The following is a 22,661-nucleotide window of genomic DNA, read 5'->3' as shown; positions in this document are numbered from 1 at the left end:
AGTGAAGTGGATGGCACTTCAATGCATCTTTTCCTACAGATTCTTCCAAATAGTCCTTATGTTCAGCCATGCAACAAGCTGCATTAAATAGCAGATATTAGAGAAAACAGAAAGTTTGCAAAGATAAAAGGTGTTAAAAAGACTAGCTTCTTCTAGTGAAACCCTTAATAGAGGCAAAGAGAAATTAAGACACAAGTACAGTAGATTTGAGAAGAAATGGAGGACTGCTGAGCCCAAAAGAGAGAGGAAGAAGGAAATAATTTCAGGATTCATGTAAAATTCAGAAAAAAAATGTAGATGCATCAATGCTGTTGGAAATACTGATTCCACGGAGAGCACAAAACTGGACACCTCTCCTCTCTTTTAACATTTCCTTCAGTCATGTCTTGAACAGCAAGTACAGGTAAGTAGTAACACAGATTTAAGTGGGGTAGAAAAAAACCTACTCCATGGTGTTAAAAATAACCTGTCACATCTTCCTATTGTCTATACTAGCATAACTCCACCAGCTTCATTTTATGCCAGCTTAAGACTTGGTCAAATGCAATATGAGGAAGGTAGCAGTTCCTCTTACATGTTTCACTTTGCCTGCAGGCAGGCTTCAGTAAATGGCATGTCTATTCCAGGGGAACACACTTAATGAAGGATTTCATCCTCCTGATGAATACAGAAGGATGCCAAAGTGCCAAACTTGTCAAAGACAACTTGCAACAAAACACACAGTTAAAAATTTGCTTTACTTGGCTATATACTTGCAAAGCCATGTAAAACAGACAGCTCCAAATTGCCTGACTTCAACCACTGAAAGTCAAACACTGCTGTCCAAACCCCTTTGCAAAGGTGTAGTATTACAGTAATTGAGATGGTCCGTAATCTGCTCACATCTCCACTCACATCAGTGACACAGTGCCGAGAAGTCTCCCGGTTGTTCAGCTGCAGAAGGAGCTGTGTGAAGCACTGATTCACGCTAATGAATTGTAACCAAGCAACACTGCCAGCATCTCTCTAGCCCATTGTTCAGCTGAGCTGGGGAGAACAGCAGCAGAACAGCACTGAAAAAACCTGCCAAACTCCAAATTCAATTAAAGGATACCATCCCTCTAACACTAGGCATAGCAACTTCTTTAACCAAAATTTAACAGAAATACACTTTGCTTCCCTCTCAGTAAAGATAATGATGTGCCTGAAGGCAGAAAATTAATTTCTTTGTGTCCAGGACCTCTTGTAACTCATCTTAACAAAAGAAAGAGTTGAAATTTACTTTACACAAAAAATGCAGGGCAATGAATTATTCATCTGAGCAGAGGGACAGAAATACTGTCTTTTTGTTAGTCTGGCTATTAGATGCTGAAGAAAACTAAGGAAAACTTTCTCAGATACAGCAGGCAACCATTAACAACACAGACGAGAAGGAAAGGAAATAGATATTTGAAAATTTTGCGCAGTGAGAGCTGGCAACTTTTTCCCATGTAAATATCTGAAATCAACAGTTAATGCATAAAATACTGCTACTATATCATCCCTCATGTGAACCTTATTATCAACAGAGGCATTAAAAAATTAGGTTACAATACTGAAATATTTTCATTTCATTGCAGTTAAGTGGTGGGATTATTTGTTCTGTTTAATGCCACGGGCCTGGATATCAAAACTCACTGCAAAATTATCAACTGTTGCCCTTTATGGAAATATGAAGATGACACAATCTGCCAATGAAACTGTTGGTTACTAGATGCTTTTGGAATGTTCAACAGTATCCCCATTTTATCAGAAAAAAAAATTAACAAAATCATGTATAAATTAAGAATATGATACAGAATTGACTTGTTTTTATAACATAAAAGACAGGCTAGCAGCTGTAGGCATTTCTCAGAGCGTGAAAACCAAAAGCACTGACCTGTAAAACAGAAATAGTAATAACATCTGCTAGACTTCTGGGCTCTGAAATTACATTGCCTGAGAGCAAGTTTCCAAAAGAAAGGCTGGGCACTTATGTAAGATACCAATTCCCTTTTCAATGGACAATATTTCTCTTTTGAAATTTTAAGTAAAAGCCTGAGTGCAAAACCACACACATCTTTCTTCTCCAGGAATTAACAGTAGTAGAGCAAAGTAAGAAAATGCCATGGCATTGACATAAAAACAGATTTATCAATGTCTTTCAGAATTGGTGATATCATAGAATGGTTTGGGTTGGAAGGGACTATAAAGGTGTTCCTAGTTCCAACCCCCCTGCCATGGATAGGGGCACCTTCCACTAGATGTGGCTGCTCAAAGCCCCATCCAACCTGGCCTTGAACACTTCCAGGGATGGGGCATCCACAGTTTATATTAGATCACCCTCTTGGCTTACTTCCATGCTTATCTTTCTAGTCCCTCTCTACAAAGGAGGTTCCTAGGTGTGGTCTTTTCAATCCCATCATGGGGGAATCAAACCGATCTGTTTCACTATCCTATGTAGAGTATCACCAGGATCTATCACAGGCAGGAATGATGCTGCTTAGACTCTGCCTACTTCATAGTTCAGGGTCCTTCTTATAAGTCCTCAACACTACTACAGGCTTTGACACTACACAGGACTCCTCACAAGCTCAAAGCCTGCTCTCCCATGGTGTGAGTTCCCACCAACTTCCTCTCAATATGAGCAGATATTTAAAGCAGAACTTGGTCTCATCATCTTCTTTCCCTTCATATGTTTGCCAGATGGCTTTATTTAATCTCTGTTCTCTGGATTGGCTCTTAGATCGATTTTTTTTTTCCTTTACATTTGCCATCTGGTGGTCCAAACAGCTGAATGATACACTTCCTTTTCAATCTCATGGCATTAATTCATTCTTGCTGTCAACTTGGCATCCAAAATAGTATGGCAGGCAGACTGGCAGATCTGAGTAAGGCCTTGCTCCACCAGCAGGAATTTTCTCCTTGAGCCATTAGCGTAGGAGCAAAGTTTTTAAGAAGCAGCAAAGTATAAAGCCACAGTGAAAGACAGGTACCAGGAAGAACTCTGAACTGTGTTGTCTCAATGACTGAAAGTGGTCTGTGGTGCAGCTATTTCTTGAAAGCAGGATTTGCAGCCCCAGCTGCTGGCATTGCATGTTCTTGTACAAAGAGAAGACATCAAGTTGTGCAGCAGCTAAGGGCAGGGAATTGCACGTGGGCTTCCAAAAGCAACAAATGCTGTGTGGGAAAAAACTTGACTTGGAACCTTTGAATTATTTTCCGGAGTCTTCAGTAACTGTCTTGCTCTTTTCAGTGAAAATGTATGAGGATTCTTGTGAAATAACTGATGTGGATACGGGACCATGCCTGCACCCTGCAGGGTACTCAGCCTGGGCTGCACTACAGGGGCAGTGCCTGGGGCAACAGGGCTTGCAAAACTGCAACAGCAGCTGGCTGGGAAGGGTGTCAGGAGGAGGACAGAAGCAGTACAAGAGGAGGAAGAAGGGAAAGGTGCCAAAAAGCCTTGCTATGACCCCACCTAAATGCCTAACAGCAAGGTATTACTGAGTTGCCTGAATGCGCATGTCTTACCCATCTTATTATGTTAAACTCAGAATTTTTTAGATTCTGTCTCTTGAGTGTTTGCACAGTTCCAAGTACAATAGCTTCTTGTGCTGGCTGAGTCCTTTGAATACTGTAAGAATACCATTAAATAATAAGTAAAAATACTATTAAATAATAAGAGCAGTAAAAAGCTTGATGCTATTCATACTTGAGAAGATCTCACATAGCTCTTGACAAATCATAGCCACAGCAACACTCTCAACAACCACATTTGCTAATCCTCTCATTACTGTTGTGGCTTTCTTTTAAAGGTAAAGACAGAAAATATGTCATGAAAACATATTAACTGTATTTCATATCTGAATGCCACAAAAGACCAACAGTTTATCTAAACAGCGTAAGTGAACAAAAGCTTAAGAACTCCTACTTCAATGCTTCTCTGTATACTTAAATTTGCAAATACACTTGCCTTTTTCTGTTTCCCCTGTGGTTTTGGTGGCTCAGCTGACATCCAGTAGCCTGTCTACTCTCCACTTTCTTCACACATTACATGGTCAGGTAAGTGGGAACAGTGCGAGATTTGCAGTGTCTTGATCTCTTAATGCTTAGATAAATGCTGAAATTACAGAGCTGGTCCTAGTGTCCCAGAGCTTCCTACCTCAGTTATAAAGGTAATAAACCTAACCCAGTGGTTCAGTGCCCTTGGTCTCAGCAGCTCTGATCCAATGCCCACTGAAGCCTAAAGAGATTCCTTAATTAGCCATTTAGTGTCAAATCAAGCTCAATTAGACTTGAGTGCCACTGAAGAGTTAGATGTATAATTTCTTTTGCAAGGCAAATTCCTTTGCTGCTGAGCTGTATGGAACTGACCCACGTGCTCCGGGTCTCCATGTAACCTGGTACTTTGAACACCACCCAATGCTCAAGGGAGGGGTGCTGAGAAACAGATTTCTTCAAATTCCCAAGCTTCTTTATATGCTTCACGTTGGTGGTTCACAATCAGATCTCTGGTTGTCACCATCATGAATGGAAGGATAAAAATTCAGTGACAAGTTATGAAATGCTACATCTGCTCAAAAAGGTAGAACGACCAGCCAAAACCAATGTGTCAAAAGAAATGTGTAAAACTGCTCCAGATTTAGCCAGATCCAGCACAAGCCAGGTCTATATTTGAAATTTACACTGGTACAGATGTTAGTAGGTGTATGAATAAAGGATAGGAAGACTGTTGCACCAGTTTGCATATCCATGGTAACTAAGAGAGGATCTCCTGAGAAAAGGAGCTGTGAGATGGGGAACGAAGAATTCTTTTCCCTTTTCAAGGCTAAATAGCTCACACTATCTAGTGAGATTATTTAGGCTGGAGACATGCACCTCTGGATTATAAAAGCAAAAAGGAAAAGAGAGCAACATGGCATCATCAGTCCTCAGAAGGTTTGTCTAGCCTGCACTGCAGTCCATGTTTCTGCATGTTCACAGATCTTGTTCCATCTAGGCTGAAGTTGATGCAAACACACCCAGTGGCCATACAAGCAACCCATTATAATATACATAATACAGTACAGTACCCTAAACATACACTGGCTGGTTGGGATGTGAAGGCTACAGAAAGAAACAATGGCCTTCTATGCAGCTCTCAGTATACAGTATTTAGGCACAAATCATAGAACCACTTAGGCTGAAAAACATCTTAGAGGCCATCAAGTCCGACCTTTAATCTAGCATTGCGAAGTACCAGTGTAGCTCATTTCACTCTGTGTGTATGAGTATGTTCTGAATACATTTATGATGGTGCAACTGCATCCGCTCTAGGCTGGTTTCAACAATCTTTACTGTTTCATGACTAGTCATAAAAGTTCTATTACTATTGAAGGACAATGTCTAGAGAAAGTATAAGCAATTTCAAGAGAAATAAAGAGCCAAAAGACCCTGTGCAACACAGAGTGATACCAGTGTCCTCACACATGTGCCTATGCCATTACTCTGATGATTCAAAGGGCAACCACTTGAGTTCCCAATTGCTCAGTGCTCCCCAAAAAACACTCACAGAACTGCCATCTATCTCCTATGTTTCCTTACAGCCATCACTGGAGCAGGAGGGCAGTACTACTACCAGCACTGAGCTGAGCCCATCTGGACTGGATTCCGTGTGCCTGTATGTGGAGCTGCCAGGCAGAAGTCAGAACAGAAGAAACAGGCACCATCTTCCATGCTGCTGCACATAATCTCTGAAGCAAAACAATGAAAAATTTCCACAAATACAGTTTATTTTAATAATCTCCTTTTCTTAGTCTCCTGCCTAGCCACAATTTTTAGTTTTAGGTATACAAGTCTGGCAGCTCTCTGCACATGGTCCAATTCTTCAGCTTACTTCTGGTCCAGGTTTTCCTTGGGTTTTACTAGAAGTAAGAAAGACTACTAGTCTTACTACTAGTAAGAAAGACTGATATCAAAAAGAAAGGAGAATGGAAAGAAAACTGAGGAAAACAAAGCCTTTACATACCCAGAAAGTCGTCTGAACATTCAAACAGAAGATGAAAAGTTCATCCTTCTTTTTAAATATATCTTCTGTTTCCATGCTATACTAACTACATGGTATGTTTTTAAATAGTCTGTTTTAAAATAAGTTGGGTGTGATCTAGTTCTTAATATTGCATGATTTGGTAATTACACAGCAGAGCAAACTACTTTCCTAATCTGGAATAAAATGTAAAATTCTACAGTGTCTTTAAGAAAATGGGACTTAAGTACCTTTTATTTTTTCCAATGACTTGTAAGCCCAGGAAAAAGTAATTTCCTATTTTAGTTGGTTTTGAAAGTCTTAGAATTGACAGTTGCACATAAACAATTTATACCTTCACTTTTACAGCTACATGAAATCAGCATTGATTTATGCAGCACACCCTTCTGGTTTTCACTGTAAGCCACTGATATTTTATTAGAGATAACACTGATACTTGTATTCATTTCCTTCATTACATTCAGTCGCTCATAACTTTGGCAGGTGGTGTAACTTGTAGGTCCTTTGAGTGGGGGAACAAAAGGATGAATAACTTGTGATGGTGTAATTGAGTCTACCTCACATACAAGAGGCAGGTTACAGCTGCACAATGGACTTTGGTTCTGACACACTCAACCTTCTGCTTTGACTCAGCAAAGTAAATAATGCTCCTTATAAGCAGGCTGCACAAAATTGCCAGGGCGTTCTGGTTTAACACACAGCATGTTATCAGGCGTTACACATCCAATATAATTAATTAAAACATTTTAAAACTGAAGTCATTTCACCCAGTATTTGGCAATTTGCTGTTCCTAAGCAAAGTAGCTGAGTAACAAGAAACATCACAAAGACCAGCTAAAACTTGAAGATCATTTTGATAATGAACCTTCTCATGTAAGTAGACCATTTGCACGTTCCTATCACTAGTAGCAATCTTCCCTTCACTAGCAAATGGCTTTTGCTTCCTTACCTAACCTTTTAATGCAGATATTGTCTCCAGATCACTACAAACTGTACAGACTGTTGTGGAGTAAAAAGTTTTAATAACATCACAGCAGACTCTTGGGCTGAGCTAATACAAGCACTCAGCTTCAGTCTAATTCTAATAGCCAAATGAACAGAGTTAGGAGGATGCTCAGTGCCATTGTAAATTCCAGCCACATTCCATACTGAAGAGTGGACAGAGAAAACAAAGTGGTGTAATCACTTATAAATACTATGAAGAAAACTAGATTGGTCACTTTTATTTTTCCCTATGCTTCAGAAATAGAGGCTATTAAAATAACAACTAGTCAGATACAAAAAGCTAGGAGGAAATGAGACTATTTTATGGAAATACAGCTGACAAATGCAGTGCTGTTTAGGAGCAGATGTGGTTGAAAAAACAATTAAATACTTTTCAGCAGAATTTGCAAGTTCATTTTGTAGAGGTGGAACCAGGAAGCCCTTGCTGGAGATTCCCACACCATCATCTATAGATACAAAATGACTAAGGACTTCAACAGGAAGTTGAGATGTACCTATCTGCACACATGGTCCTTTCATTTTGTTGTGATTGAGCTACAGTTTTTGACTCTCATTCAGAATAAAACTGCAAAGCTGGTTATTGAACTAGACTGTTGAGGGAATGTAAGTAAAAACTACAGAATCTGATTTTAAAGTTACGGTCTGTCAATATTTTGCCCTAAGAAACTTTCTACATCAGGCTCATTGCAAGAGTTGCAGAGAATGTTTCAAGAAAATTGAACAAAAATCTTCTGTGTATGCATGACAATTTATAGTGCTCTCTGCCCACAGAATCATTTCATATCAGACTTACAGGATTAGCTATTGCTAAAAAAATCCTTTCACCATGAGAAAGGTCATGGAAACAACCTCTTTACTCTAGAGCAGACTGCACTTCCTTAAAGCACTCCATCAGAGTCCAAATAGGAACACTCATATGCTTGTGCTAACAATGTTGAGTTACACAAGCGTTGGTAACCAGTTTAAAAAGCATAACTTTGTCAAAACAGCAGGCCAGCTACTATTATCCTTCTGTATAGTGCAGACTCAATGCAAATCTCACAGGAGCCAGACCATTTACTTGGTTCAGGTATCTCTGAAATGGACTAACCTTCAGTGTCATAATACTTTGAACTTTGCCTGTTCAACGGTTGAAGCCCCCTTGTGGATCCTAGAATATCAGATATGCAGTATATTATTACAATCCCATGATTTCAGCTTGCTTCTAGGAAAGAAATATGCTTCATTTTCTCCTATCATCTTCCACTGTAAAATTTCAAGTTAATAACCCATTGTTACAACTGGTTTAAGCATTACTGAAGCAATTCAAAGCAAGTGCAAAATGCAACAAGAGCTTCTTTATCCAAGAACATAATGAAAACAGCAGAACCATCATCTATAGATGCATGGCAAGTCCAAAGAAGCAACCAATGTTCTGAGGCAGAAGAGGTGTCCCTTTAGATTGCTATCACAAATGCAGGTATTTGTATGGCTGAGATGTTTCTGTGGAAAAGAAGAAAGCAAGGAAGGAGAAACTCTGCAGGAAAAACAGTAGTAAAGGCAGCAAGAAGTCCAAGGGAAAGCAAGAAGAGTTATTGAAAGAAAATTCCTAAACAGGGCTAATGACAGAGCACCACTTCACTGGCAGCAGAACAAAGTAGGGAGTGATCCTCAGAGAAGCCTCCATCCTCTTCAATGAATTCTACTTCATCCATGGAATCAAGGTTTGTTTGGTTTTTGTTTTTTTTTTTAATTACCAGGATTAGACCTGGCTTCATCGTCAGATTAACATTAGCTAAAAGCCTGGTTTTGACCACCTCAGATCTCAAGTGAATCCAGGGACACAATCCAATTCTGATCTTGCAGCAGATCCTTGTTCTGTCTTGCCCACATATAACTTTATTCATACACATTACACTGTGATCTCAAATGCCTATGCAAAAGTGGAAGCAGTAGCAGATTGACTTTTAGGTGGCTTTTGCTGATTACTTTCACAGCTGTGGCAAGAATTAACACTGGCACACTTGTCGAAAGAAGCAAGTGAGCCTGTTCTACAGCCAAGAGGCCACAGACAGTACAACAGCTCTTTACCACACCAGGCCATGGGACCCTGTGCTCATAGGAGCTGTGCTAGAAGGGTCCCTTCTCCTGTGCTCAACTCCATCCACCTTTCCCAGGAGCCATAATGCTCCTCACTGAACCCTGCACCCCAGCTTACCAGACACGTTCCTTTCGCACCATCATGGCACCCAACACGACACTCCTCCAGACACATTTGCAGGTAGCTCAGAAATTTGGTCCAGCACACAGGAGCCGATTTCCTGAAGTCCTTTCAGCTTCTCAGCTAACTGCACTATGTGCCACAGTTTCTCAAAACTTATCTGCTGTTTCAGAGAAACATGAAACTTATGAGGAGAACATGTCAATTCATTCATGATATATGCTCCTCTACAAATACGTAACACAGATTGGAACTGACATTCAAGATGACCCACACCCTACATAAGCCTCACAAAAACTGCCTAGTTATTCACTTTTCCAGCTTGGCAAACTAAGCCTCCATACTCAGTGTCAAGCTAAAACATTTGTTAAAATAATTCTTGGCTTCCTTCCACTCCAAACAAATTCATCAGACAGATATTTCAAGTCATTTTTGACTCAAGCAAACAGAAGTAGGAAGATACAAAAGTAGAGATGTAGGAGCCTTCATTAATTAGAATCTGACTTTTTTTTTTGTACACCTTTCTCTTCCACATAAGGATAATGGAAGGTTTTGGCTATTTTTGAGGTCACTGTCTCCAATTAGGAGAAAGGCATGAGCTTTAAACAGATCAGACAACCGTGGAACAATTTTAATCCCTGAATGAATAAATCCCTTGGGGGACGTGGCTGCAGAGAAATCAATGGGCAATTCTATTAAGCCTTAACAGCAAATAAGGCACAATCTGGCTTCTACAATGAACCTCAAAGCCACAGAACCTGTCATAAGAATTTATCAGATTTGTGTGATCAGTCATCAGTGTACAGAGTCCGATTATACCCAGAATATCTTCTGCTTACAGCAGCTGTTGGAACAGTGTTGTACTAGACCGTCTTTGAGTTAGGGACTATAATCTTACAGAAAAAAAAATGACAGAAATAAGTGTTAGCCGGATGAATACTCATTTGTTCCAGTGAATTCCTACTCTTGTCAGCACCCTGCTGCCCACTGACCTTACCTCCAGCTCCAAAGTGTAAAGAGAAGTGTGAGCTGTGTCTGTGAGAAAATTGGCATTTGCTCCCACAGCCTTTCACAGCAACACATAAATGACCTCCTTTGCCCTACAGACTGGAAGTGCTCTCTCTAGCTGTGGGATCAAACACAAATCATTCATACCATGCTATAAAAAGTCCACAGACTAGCACAGAAAATAGACTGTGCTTTTAAAAAATCATCAAAACAGAAGACCCAATTTCCCCTCCCCTTCAATAAACCTAAATGCTCACCTACTGACATCAGCCAGAGTAAGGACAAAATCACTTTGCCTGATGTGGTTGATACAGTCCAGCCCATATCCAGGAGCTTCTGCCTCAAGCTGCATCTCCTCTTGTAAGTGAAACACTTTCAGAACTGCTCTGTGGCACCAGAGACATTGCTCGAAACCAGACTGCTAAATACTCATGATCTTCAAAAGAGGTTGAATACATCCACTCAGCTTGTTGAAAACCATCACCAGCCTATCCAACCACCACTGTGTCCAGGAATCCAACAACCCAAGATCAATGACAGCCTGACCCAGGAACATCTCCTGCACTGTTCAGTAGTTTAGATGCATCTTCCTGAACTGTTCAGATGTGAGGCATGTCCAAGGTACATGACAGCTGCCTTCTTTGCTCACAGAACCAAATTTCCTTTCCTTGAAATCAAGGTATGTGAACAAGGAAAGACAGTGAAAATGACACATGCAGCTTTTTCCCAAAGAGAGCTATACTACAGACATGGCACACCCAGAGCCCACAAGTTCAGAAGTACTCCCTACAAGCACCAACTCTTTAGGTAAATAGTTATTGAGGGTCAAGTTTTCACAGCTATTAAATACCTAAAGATAGAGATGATAACCATCACTTGCAGTCAATAGGAATCATTATCCAATACCACGCACAGCAGGATTTTCAGGTTAGGTATCTCCTTCCTATTGCAGTTGATTGGGATTTATCCCTGAAGATGTTAAAAGCCTCTGTTGAGTGTGATGCCTTTGTTATCCTTTTACACTAAAGTACAATGTCTCTAATCCATTACACTGACTTATAAAAGAAAGAAATACAAGAGTAATAGTACAGGCAAGTGTTTTCCTCCCTCTGCTGGGTAAAAAAAAATAACACCTGCATATTCAGCTTTGCAATCTTGCCTCATGTCTATTTCTGAGCAAACAAACTGAAGTCCTATGGAGCTGCTCAGGTAAATTTCAACAGTGCCTGGCAGTGTGAGACACAAGACAGGCAGAAATAGTTAAGCAGTTTAATTCACACTGGTTTGGCATTTAGTAAAAGAGGTTTTGTAGACATAATCAAAAAAGGGGAACCTTAAGTCATTAGAAAGAAGAAATTATTTTCACAGTGACACTTGACTTTTTTTACCCCCAGCATCCTTCCACTGATGCAAGTTACCCAGAACTCTGTAATCTGCACTCTGTAATGGTTTAAAACACAGATGTACAGTTAGCTCCTCACTTTAAAGAATAAACCAAATAAAGAAACACAGTACTCTTCATCAGTCAGTTCAGTAACAATTACACAAAATGAGTTTACAGTCTGCACCATACTTCCATCTCACAAGATTTGAAAAAGAGCTAGGCTACAAAATAATATTTTAAAAAAAATCTATACCTGTGCTCCCATGATTTTGTATCAAATAACTTTTGAGAGAAGTACACATTTAATTGAATATTTGAGAGCAGTAACCTCTACAGTATCTTATAAAGCAGGCTGCTGAGGAACAAGAAACCCATGGACCAGACAGTCTATGACTTCATTTTGTTAACTTTGGACTGAGTGATTTGAGGGGAATGCATTAGGACAAGAAAGAAAGTGAATCTGTGCCCTGCCAAATGGGTCTGACAGTTCTGCCTGGGCTGCAGGGAAAAAAATTCTCATTTCTCCCATAAACCAATACTAGGAGAAAATTATAGCACACACTGACACAAGAAAATTCTCCCCATTAACAGTTCCTATAAACCTTGATGGCAAGTAAGAGGGACAAAAGTAAAAAATGTTGTCCTCCTTATTTCAACAACAGATTTCTTTTTCAGAGATAACCTAGAAAAATTCATGTTTGGAAGATAGATCTAAAATACCTGAAATGTGCTCCATTTTCATAAGCTGTTGAGTACTCCACTCCATAAAAAAAAAAATCAACCTTTAGTTCATTCATTTTCAATGTCTCAAAGACATTAGCCACCTAGGAAAATTCAGGACACTTCACTGAAATATACAAACTTGTCTTCAAATACTCCTTTTTAAAATCCTGAGACAACAGTTCTAATTAGAATGGCACTTTGGCATTTTCTTTTTCTTGCTTGGATTATGTGCCAGTGTGGCAAAATTCAGCTACCACTGATAGCTTGAGTGCACCAAGCAAGATACGGAGAAGGATCTCTGCAAATCTGCATGTTCGTTCATGTTTAAAAAAACTGACATCACACAGATTAAGATAATGATTGGTGTATTTTAACTGTTTGCTTAAATGATGATCAACTCCAGGTTTCTCATCTGCTCTTTTTACTCCACACTGTCTTATATTTTTGTTCATGACATGCTGTTGAAGAAACTAAGGGCTGATTTCTGTTTGACTAACAACATCAAATAAACTCTATTTTATTATGATGCTGCCACCTATAGTCTTTCTAAACACCACACTACTTCTGCACAGTTTTCATTTACATATAAATTTCTAAAAAATGCATTGTTTGTCTTTTGCTAAAACTTTCAACATCACCCCACCCAGCAAGGAAAACATCAAATAAAATGTCTGGGGGGACATGCTTTTGTCATCTTTTCTCTGTGATTTCCAGCCCCACCAAGTAATCTCCTCAGTTTTGGATACTCTGATGTTCTCTGATGAAGAGACTGCTTTCAGAAGATCTGAGAAGAATGGGTGACTCTGAGGTGAATACCTACCAAACCAGCATGAATGGTTCCTGCTAAACACCAGAGAGCCTGCCTGAACACACTACACAACCAGTGCAGAAGACAGGATGGAACCAGGTCTGAAGTTTCTGCGAGGCCTAATGGAGAACTCTTACCAGATACTCCCATACATACTTAATTCATTCTCTACTTCTGTATGCTGATTAAGACCACTAAGCAGAGACATTAATTCACTTCCTCTCCTGATGTTTTTCTGTACTGTAGTTTTCTGAAGCTAACTTATCATTAAGTAAAAATCAGACCTCAAATAGACCAGACATAGGCCTTCCACTGCAGAGCAACACACAAAGTGATGTGGATCTGGAATCTCTCCGTCCTGGTAGTCTTACCAGGCAAGAACTAAGCCACAGGGATGTTTTGGATCGTGCTCCTACCTATGAAACTGTTGACTCAATGGTAATGCATTAAACACTACACCAACTCAAATGTCCTGTAAGCTGCAGAAACTACCAATTTGTTCTTCTTCTAGGAATGGAATTAGTTAGGACAGATAGACAGATCATGTGTCTCTCCCTCCTTAACCTCCCATTTGTCTAAGTACCTATGGAAAGTCTTGAGTGTTTCCATGGTCAGCTGATACAGTCCAACACCTGTGTCTGCCCAACCCCCCAATACCTTGAAAAAACCTTAGTGATACTGATTCCAATATTAAGGAAAGAATACCACAACTGTAAGATTAAAAGAGCTACTAATTTTTATGGCATACAGTGCCCTGTGTCCTTTAAGTTCCACATTATATTGTATTTATAGCTTCTTTGCTCAGTTCTAGAATATTTTCCATTTTAGGAAGGAAAGAAATCTACTCAAGTGTAAAATCAAACAAACCCCATAATTCTAAAATACAGGCAGCTGATTGCATTGTATTAGACAATGAGTTAGAAGATGAAGCAGTTCCTTTGTTATATTCTACTTCTCTTTAAATAGCAGAGTTGCCAAAGCTGATGTGATAAAAGAAGAATGACATGGAGAATGATAACTGTGTAATCTTCCCATCTCACTCACCACTTTAAGATACAAAGGAGTAAAAATGCAACCTCTTTCCCTTGCCCAGAACTTTTATGTGCTGCAGATAAAAAAACAAACAAACCAAAACACACTTAGTTTTTAGCTTTTCAAGGATGCAATATTAAACAATTTCATTAAAAATAAATGGCCTTTTTAAAAAAATTAACTCCTTTTCTTTTAAAAAAACAAAGAAGAGTTATTGTGGTTTTTTATCCATAGAACAAACAAAGTGTTTATGGGGATTTTAGCTTAGCAGTGTGAGCTGAAGCACTTTTTATAACTGTGTACTCTCAGGAGTGTCTTGCCTGTAAACTCAGATATTATCCCTAAAATCATTTAGTGTTTCCATAAAAAAAAAAAGTTGTGCTGTCAAGTATTGACAAGAAATTTTCCTTGAAGGACTCTTTTCAAAGCTACTTCTGTCTTAACTTAGCAACAAACTTCACCAGAGAACCAGCTGGCAGGGGACACCACTGAGTCTATGTGCCAGCTTATACTTGTGTAGGTTTTCCATACTCGTGGAGCTGACTGATGAAATCTGCTCTGAAGCAGCTGGGAGCATGGAGAGCCATGGACCTGAGAATTCTGAGAAACAAAATGCACTGGAAGAAATACCAAAGAAATTAGTGTCCTGTTTTATCTCATTCTCTTTGAACATCAACAGTCTGGCTAAAAAACCATTTGCCCTAAGTAAACACTCTTGTAGTTACACTTCACTAGACCAATTCAAGGTCATGAAGAGTCAAGGGTGATAAACTGCTAAAAAAGTCCCACTTTATCTCTTATACCTGTTTTGATGCATATTTCTCTGAGCCATTGACTTAATCTTCCTCTTGATTATTTCAAAATTTGTCAGAATTTCAGGCATCACCAATGTTTACAGCGAAATTTGCTCCCAAGGTGCATTTCAAAAGTGCTGCACAAAAGCAGATACACCATCTGCTGTTTAAAGGGTTCCAAGACACTTTTCTGCTACATTCCTGCAACTACTGGATAAGCTACTACTGCCAAAAGGAATTCTGTTGACTCCCTTTGAGGCTATAAAGAGTATAGGAATCAAGAGTAATAGGACTTGCAAGAGGTATGAACACAGTAAAATGGTACCCTTGAAATTAAGACAATGATTATTTAAGTCTGAACTTCACTAGAAGTATCACTGCTGATTTTCACAGATACATCTACTAATACATTTTACACTCTGCTCCCAGACTGCTGTCAGTATTTTCTCAGGGGCCAACAGACCCAGTTGCTTGGTTTCAAGCTGCCAAGACTTTTAGTTTCATCCAGTTATAAATCATCAAACAGATGTAGGCATTTTACACTCAGAATTCTACAACCCACTATGTGCACTCTTCATAGACACCAAAAAAATGGAGTACTCCAGAATTCCTGTACTGATTGCATTGTTTACTTTCATGTTTAATTTCAAAATTTTCCATTTTAAATGTATTTCAGAGCAGCTAGACACCCCCTTGCCTCTTATATTGCACCATTTTACCCACATCTACCTCCAAAATGTTAATCAAATTTGATACTGTACAAGGAAGATCTTTCCATTAATGACTTTATGAGATGACACAGATTTAATAAGCCTGTCTTAGCTTAACCCTCTTCATGTGTAGTGATGGGAGCAGAAAGGCTGCAGTACCACATTGAGAAGGCACTGGGGAGAGATTTCTACACTTATTGGCCAGTTCAAAAGCATAAACTGAGAGGACCCTAGCTTATAAACCCCAAATAATTCTGAGGGAGTTCTGCTGACTTGAGGATAAGCAGCAATGCACAGAAATTCTCTGGTACAGATAAAGCCATCTTCCTTAAGTGACAACGTCCATGAATAGATGTCTCACTACAATAAAACGGGTAAGTATATGGTCTCATTTCCTGACCTTTTTGCATATACTCTCTCTTTAATAATACAGAACCATAAATCTTGCAGTAAGAGAAGACTCTATATTTAATACCTTGAACAAATTACATTCTGTGACTGAATTTCCATCTCTCTTGTGATTTTTAACTCTCTTCCAGTACATGCACAGCTGGGAAATGAAGCAGCTTTTTCTAAGAGCATCTTACAATCCTGGCATGTACAGCCTTCATTCTACTGCCTTCCAACAAAGATTTCCATGTTCAAGCGGATGTCCTTTAGTATTTTGGACTTTAACAAACTAGCCATATGCAGTTCATCAGCACCTACAATTGCAGAAAGGCACTTCCAGGCTTCTGAAACAGAAAGATAAATTAACTGTGTACTGCTGGGTATATACTACGTTTAATGGGCCAAAGCCTGAGCTTGCTGTTGTGAAGCAAGACCACAGAGAAGAGAACTGATGCATTCCAGCTGTGCAGGGCACTGGATGACAGATCTGTGACACTAGTAACAATAGGCTTCAGAGTCACCTTCACTTTCTTCACAGTAAGTACTCTGCAGGTCCCTATCTACAATGTTTATTGGTTATACTCTCCAGTCAAAGACAGGTTGTGCTGCTGGAAACACACATCTGAAATCAAGAGTGGAACAGCTGGGCTGTGAGGCAATGAACATTTATTAAATCTTCACATAAAACAGGGAGAACTTGTATATGTATTGTTAGACATTGATTATTTCACTTTTGTCCTGGTGAATCTGAAATACAGCTTTGCTACTGCAATAAATATTTGCCTGAGACATTTCCATAATTCAATCCTATTTTCAGTTCCTCAGTAACAGTTCACTGCCAGTCCTTGTTATTAAGGAATGTTTTTTTTCCTCCTCTTTGCTACTCTTTTGTCATGACTATAAGTACTGAGGCTACAGCCAAGTACTATTCAGCTGTTAATGTCCTGCACAACAGAGAGGACAGCAGAGGCTGTCAGCACCACCACAGGCTGAGTGTGAGCAGAACCCTTTCCTCAGCAGAGCTCAATGGCAGGCAGTACACATTCATATTCCCATCCACTGCCTTAGAAGCAACACTGCCAGGTTAGCTGTTTTTTTTTCCAACAGAAGAATTAGACTCTACACACCCAGAAGCACATGCTAAAGAAAACATTTTTAATTAAAAACATAGCAGAATTTAAGTTCACAAGGTCTCTGTGAAAGCAAAGAAACATGACCTTCTACTTTCTATAAACTCTGACGTCTGTACATAGACAAACTAATTACCCGTCACTATAAACAACCACAGACAGTTCCTACCTCATCACTGGATAAGCCTAAATGCACCTGCTCCCTTTTCTTTAATGATAAGCCAACTCCAACCCTGAAACCGCCTTCTTTCAATGATTAAAGAGCTATAAGGCAAGTGCCAGTAATAAAGTTACATTTTTTTTCCTTCTGTAATCTAATCTTTGCCCTGTAGAAACTGCTGATGAGAGCTCAGTTCCACTTAAAATTTACAAAAAAACAATCCATATCATGTTGCATGGAAAAGGACTGTTGCCCCAGTGTTTATTGGCATGGTGCTACAAAGACTGAGAAATTAGTCTGATGCAAAAATGACGTACAGCCTTGTAACAGCATCAAACAGGCATTGATGCATGGTTGCTATTTTTGGATGCTAATAATCTGTGAGTGATAAAGCAAATGAACTTCTTAATGATGACAAATACAGAAGAATGTACAGTACTGAGTAGAGAACATGATGTCCAACCAAAGAAAGATTTATGGAAGATAGTTATGGTACCTAAGATTTATAATGGCAAAATAAGAGAACAGGAAAAGCTTCTGGAAGATCTTGTGTGTCAACCTGGAATAAAATTTACTTTCAGAGAAAGAATGGAATATACAGTCCACTGCATGCTTCTAAGTAATACTTACATTGCTTTGGTATTTATACAGATACAAAACCTAAGACATGCATTACTTTATCCAATTTAAATACAGTTAAAATAGCTATAGAAAAAAAGCTGAGGTTTTTAACTAGTGTGAAAATATGCAAAAATTAGTTAGGGTGTTCCTATAAACTTCTCTTTATATACAAGGTGGTTTTCAGCTAATTGTATGGCAAAACTGGCAATATGATGTTTTCACAACTAAAATTTCATTGTGTTCTTAAAAGGTTTTGAACTGAAGTGATTCCTATGCAGTAACCTAAGAACAATCAGTGGCAATTTAAATTCAATACACTAAATATCCTGTGGACAGTAAAGTTTGCCAACAGAAGTGAGCATAACAACAAGAACAATGTATTTGTGGTATTTCAGGTCTCATGTCCGAAAATACATTAAATAGGGGGAAATGTCGCACCATTTATGGCTAATTTCAAGGTAGAGGATCAGTCAACATTTTAAGAGATATTTGAGGAATAGGAGAGGAAAAGCCACAGTCTTTCAGGGCAAGAAAACACTGCCTGCTGAGCTCGGCCTTCCTGCAGGGAGCCGGGCTGGTGGGAGCACAAACCTGTTCACCTCAATCCAATTCACACCTTCTAGAACCCTGGAAACGCTGGTCGCGTTGGAGCCGTTCGTGCACATGGAAACCCGTGTCCTACTAGGTGCATGTGGCCTCTAAATTAAACGCCTGTTTTGCTTCAGGTTAAGCGTCTCCCGTCACTGTGCTCGCAGACAAACAGCCTCAGGAGAAGTCGCGGGGAAGGAAGCGAAGTCCTGCCCGCCGCCCAGCCTCCCCAGACGGCAGCGTCCGAGCTCGGCCCTCGGGAGCCGCTGCCCGGCAGGTCCCGCGCTGCCCTCACTCACCTGCAGCCCGTGTGGGCCGGCGCAGCCCTCAGCGGCCCGGGGCGGCCCGACAGCGGTGGGGGAGGCGGGGAGCGCCGGAGTCGGGTGGTGGGGACCCATCCGAGCCGCGGACCTGCTGCCACCTGCCCGCGGGCCTGCCCGCTCCTCCCCGGGCCCGCCGCCACCTGCGGCCAGGACCCGCCCGCGGCCGCGGGGCCAAAGGCGAGGCGAGGCCGCGGCGCTGCCCCGGGGCGGGCAGGGTGCGGCGCTCAGGTGTTTTCCACCTCGGTAAGACATTGACCGCGGCCGGGCCACAGAGCCACACGGGGGTGAGAGGAAGGAGCGGACCAGGCACTCTGGAAGGGCGATTTCACCGCTATAACTTTCCGCCTCGGCTTTTCTTTCCCCTTTCGCCTTGCCTAAGCGGCTTAACGTAGCGATGAACCATTTCCAGTTTATTTTCTCGAGCGAGTGTTGGAGGTGGCGGGGTAATTGCAGCACGTAGCTACAGTCAGCGTCCTTGAGGTGGTATCAGGGTTTAGCTGAAGCTGCTTACATTTCTGAACAGTAGTGCTCTTGGATCTTCAAATGGGGTGTTTCAAACTTAGCTTCTATGCAAGAGGTGAGAAAGGAAGACTGGATGGAGTGACTGGAAGAATTGACCAAAATAACATTGGGTAGTTAGCTCCCCACTCCGGCATCTTATCTATTACAGTAAATTTCTCTCAAACTTTTGCGTTCTGCTTCAACATAAGCACTTTGGTTTTGGTTTGTTTTTTTCTGAAGAGTCTCACCCGTGTAAAGTCAATGACTCTGAAGACAGCAGTTTTGGATAGAAAATATAGGTGTTGCCTGATAAATTAATCAAAATCACACTGCCTTGCAGTCCAAGGCAAAAGCATTAGAGTGAAAAATGCTGTGGAGGTTACTTGTTTCTCAAGGCACTGATAAGGGAGGCAGAAATGAAAATGGAAAGCCTTCATTCTTAAGATGAAAAATCATTTCAACACTACTTCCAGAGCAGTCACTGTGGGTCAAAAAAGAAATTCAATTATAGGTTTTATTTCTGCCAAGTAGCATTGTTTTAAAAATATTCACGCTATACTGGCAAAAGTGATTTTATGAAATATTTCTATGTGCAGGAAAGACATACCCTCATGTAATGCCAATCTGAGAAGTACATTGTTCACTTGCTTGGTTGCACTGCAGTTCTGACAACAAAGACGTTTTCTGCTTTGTGTACTCTACATAATTGCTTGGGTGTAGGCTGCATTCAAGATAAAAAATGTTTGTTCTTCTCCCACCTCAGGAAATAAAAGCACCAAAAATACAACATAGATGAGAAGCACAAGATAGAAAACTTAAAACTAAGCTTAGACTTTTTCATCTGCTGAAATAAATTATTAAACTGCTTCATGGATTTTAATAAAAATAAAATGTGAGACAGCCTAAAGAAAAATCTAATTACAGTATATTAAAGAGTCAGGTAAAAAAAAAAATGATTGGAAGCGAACATCATCTCAGGCCATGCCTTCATACATAAAGTTTTAATTACAAGCAAATTACAAATTTGTTTTTTCAAAGTTTATTAATAAAAAAATCTGATCCTTGTCATGAAATAAAGTTGTGTTTTGATATATTCAGTCTAACTGGAGTCATATGAAAATTTTATCCATCATATAAAGCTCTTTTTCTTCTGTTTAGAAAGCATCCAAAATGTAAAACTAACTGAAATATCTTTCCGCATGTTCAGATAACTGTGCATGTTAATACCACAAAGTTATGTATCATTCATTCATCTTCGTTTCACTTACTCCCTCTGCTGGGAATTAGCGTGAAAGTTCAGTAGATCAGAGGAAAGATTACTCTAAGAGTACAATATACATTAAAAAGCCTCTTTTATTAAAATATTACACTTCTTTACAGACCCTTCATTCTGTATCAGTAAATCAATTTGCATTTCTTGTTGCAGGGCTGTTCATTCCAAAATTATATGGAAGGAGATGCTAATGCAAATTAACTAGTAAAATATGGAATATATGCTAAGTTCTTATCCATTCTACTGTATCATTGTAACTGACAATATCAAAGATTAAATAAATATATAAAAGCACCTGAGTAACAGAAATGCTAAACTGTACCTGATGCTGATAGCCTGATTAGATGTTAATTAATTAGATGTTGCTAATACTCCACTGCCTACACTGACACCGACAGGACTATTTAGTCTGAGAAGAAATTAAGGGGATAGAACAAAAAATTCAGTTGTAGTACTACCAAAGACTACCCCATACCATGACCATTGACATCAGAATCTTAATTCTGATTACATGTTGCTAAAATTCAAGTTTTATTAGTGACTGAAAAGAAGAAAAAGAAAAGATGGAATGATGGCAGTGGTCAATGAGGGGAGACCAACAGATGTCATATTGTAATGGAGATACCACTCTGTATCCATATATCCTGCTTTTTCTAGTATGCAGAAAAGATAATAAGGAGGAGGATGCCAGATATACTGAATTCTTTCCTCTACAAACCCTGTAAACCAGTTATGCTCAAGTGAAATATCTTCTACTGAGTAGTGGGTACAGTTTCGATTGCCACAGGTAAGCAAACTTAGTGAGAAACAGCTCTATAACCAGTGTCTAAAAGTTATCATGAATACTTTTTCAAATATGATAGGTTTCTTTGTTATGCAAACCACATGATTTTAGGTCATAACAGTATAGTTTAATTTAAAATACTCTTATTTTTTATAAAACCACAAACTGTATTTTCAGGTTTTCCTAGGTAAAAATATTGTGGTAAGAGGTAATTCAAATACATGTAAAAAAATCAAGTGTAATGTTGTTCACGGTTGCAAATAAATGTCACAAATGCAAACAAATGATAAATAGAAAAAAATAGAAATATAGAAAATGATAAATGGATTTTTTGGGTGTAAGTCTCTTTCCAATCAAAATATTATAACTAAGCAATGACAAGAAAATCACAAGTAACCCACATCATGAGGAAATAGATACTCTCACAAAGTGTGTAACACATTTCAGGCTGGGCATATATAACAGTAATTCCTGGGTATTGAAAAGATTAAAATGTATTACAGATTAGAGTGTTTACAACCAAAAGTAAAGAATAGTAAAAACTCTGAGCTCATTATCTGCCTTTAATATTCAGTCATGAGCTGAAGGTTTTTAGAATATACTATTGGGGCAGTGGATATAATTCCCAACCAACAAACACTGTTCCAGTCCTCTTGGGCTATTGCTATAGACATTGCCAACAAGCAAGTTTATTGTCAAATATAACATATTCTTTTCAAACTTCAGAAAACTCAATTAATTTTTTTGGTTTTTTTTCTTTCAGTTTCTGATTTAGAGCAGATATAGGGGGATTAACATTACAGTGGTCCTGCTCTCTGCATATACTTGCTTTAATTTTTTTTTCTTAACCATCAAAAATTATGCAGCAATTAATTGCAGTCAGAAGTCACTTCTGATGACAGAAGTCTATATGCCATCATCATTGACAAAAGTTCCTTTGGCTCCATGATCCCCTTGAATTTTTGCATAAAAATTTAAGGTTTTCATTTCCAAAACATTTCTTAAGGAAAGTCTAACCCTAATAAAAAGACTATTACTTTATCAGAGTACTCAAGAAAAAGCAGGTTTATTACATCTTGATATTTATAATCTCATATTCCCTTATTCCTGTCTGCATAAGAGGAGAATTTTTAAATCCAAATTGCTTAAGAATCTTCTGCTTTTACTTTTTACATGAGCACCTCTTTACTGACTTCTTCATT

The 22,661-nt window shown here is 39.2% G+C and overlaps 1 protein-coding gene across 5 annotated transcripts in view; it reads right to left on the bottom strand.

Annotated features, from left to right (window-relative positions):
* CRACDL (CRACD like) overlaps positions 1-19,042 on the bottom strand; it is a 66,508-nt gene extending 47,466 nt beyond the window's left edge. The window contains exon 1 of one of the 5 annotated variants that reach the window (XM_088052224.1): positions 18,878-19,042. Coding sequence is in view for 3 of the 5 variants with exons in the window: in XM_088052220.1 (XP_087908346.1) it covers positions 9,228-9,253 (26 nt within the window). In the remaining 2 variants the exon portion in view is untranslated. Of the gene's footprint in view, positions 1-9,227; positions 9,292-18,877 lie in introns of those variants that run through there. The other 4 variants (XM_088052221.1, XM_088052220.1, XM_088052223.1 and 1 more) reach the window with 4 other exon arrangements.
* Positions 19,043-22,661: the final 3,619 nt, after the last annotated feature.

Source organism: Pseudopodoces humilis, chromosome 2, assembly GCF_049639895.1.
Source record: "Pseudopodoces humilis isolate 2021_Gansu_Grassland_sample_001 chromosome 2, ASM4963989v1, whole genome shotgun sequence".
In the NCBI taxonomy this organism is placed as follows: Eukaryota; Metazoa; Chordata; class Aves; order Passeriformes; family Paridae; genus Pseudopodoces; species Pseudopodoces humilis.
Note: the sequence above shows the minus strand (reverse complement) of the source record. Positions and strands in the feature narration are given on the sequence as shown.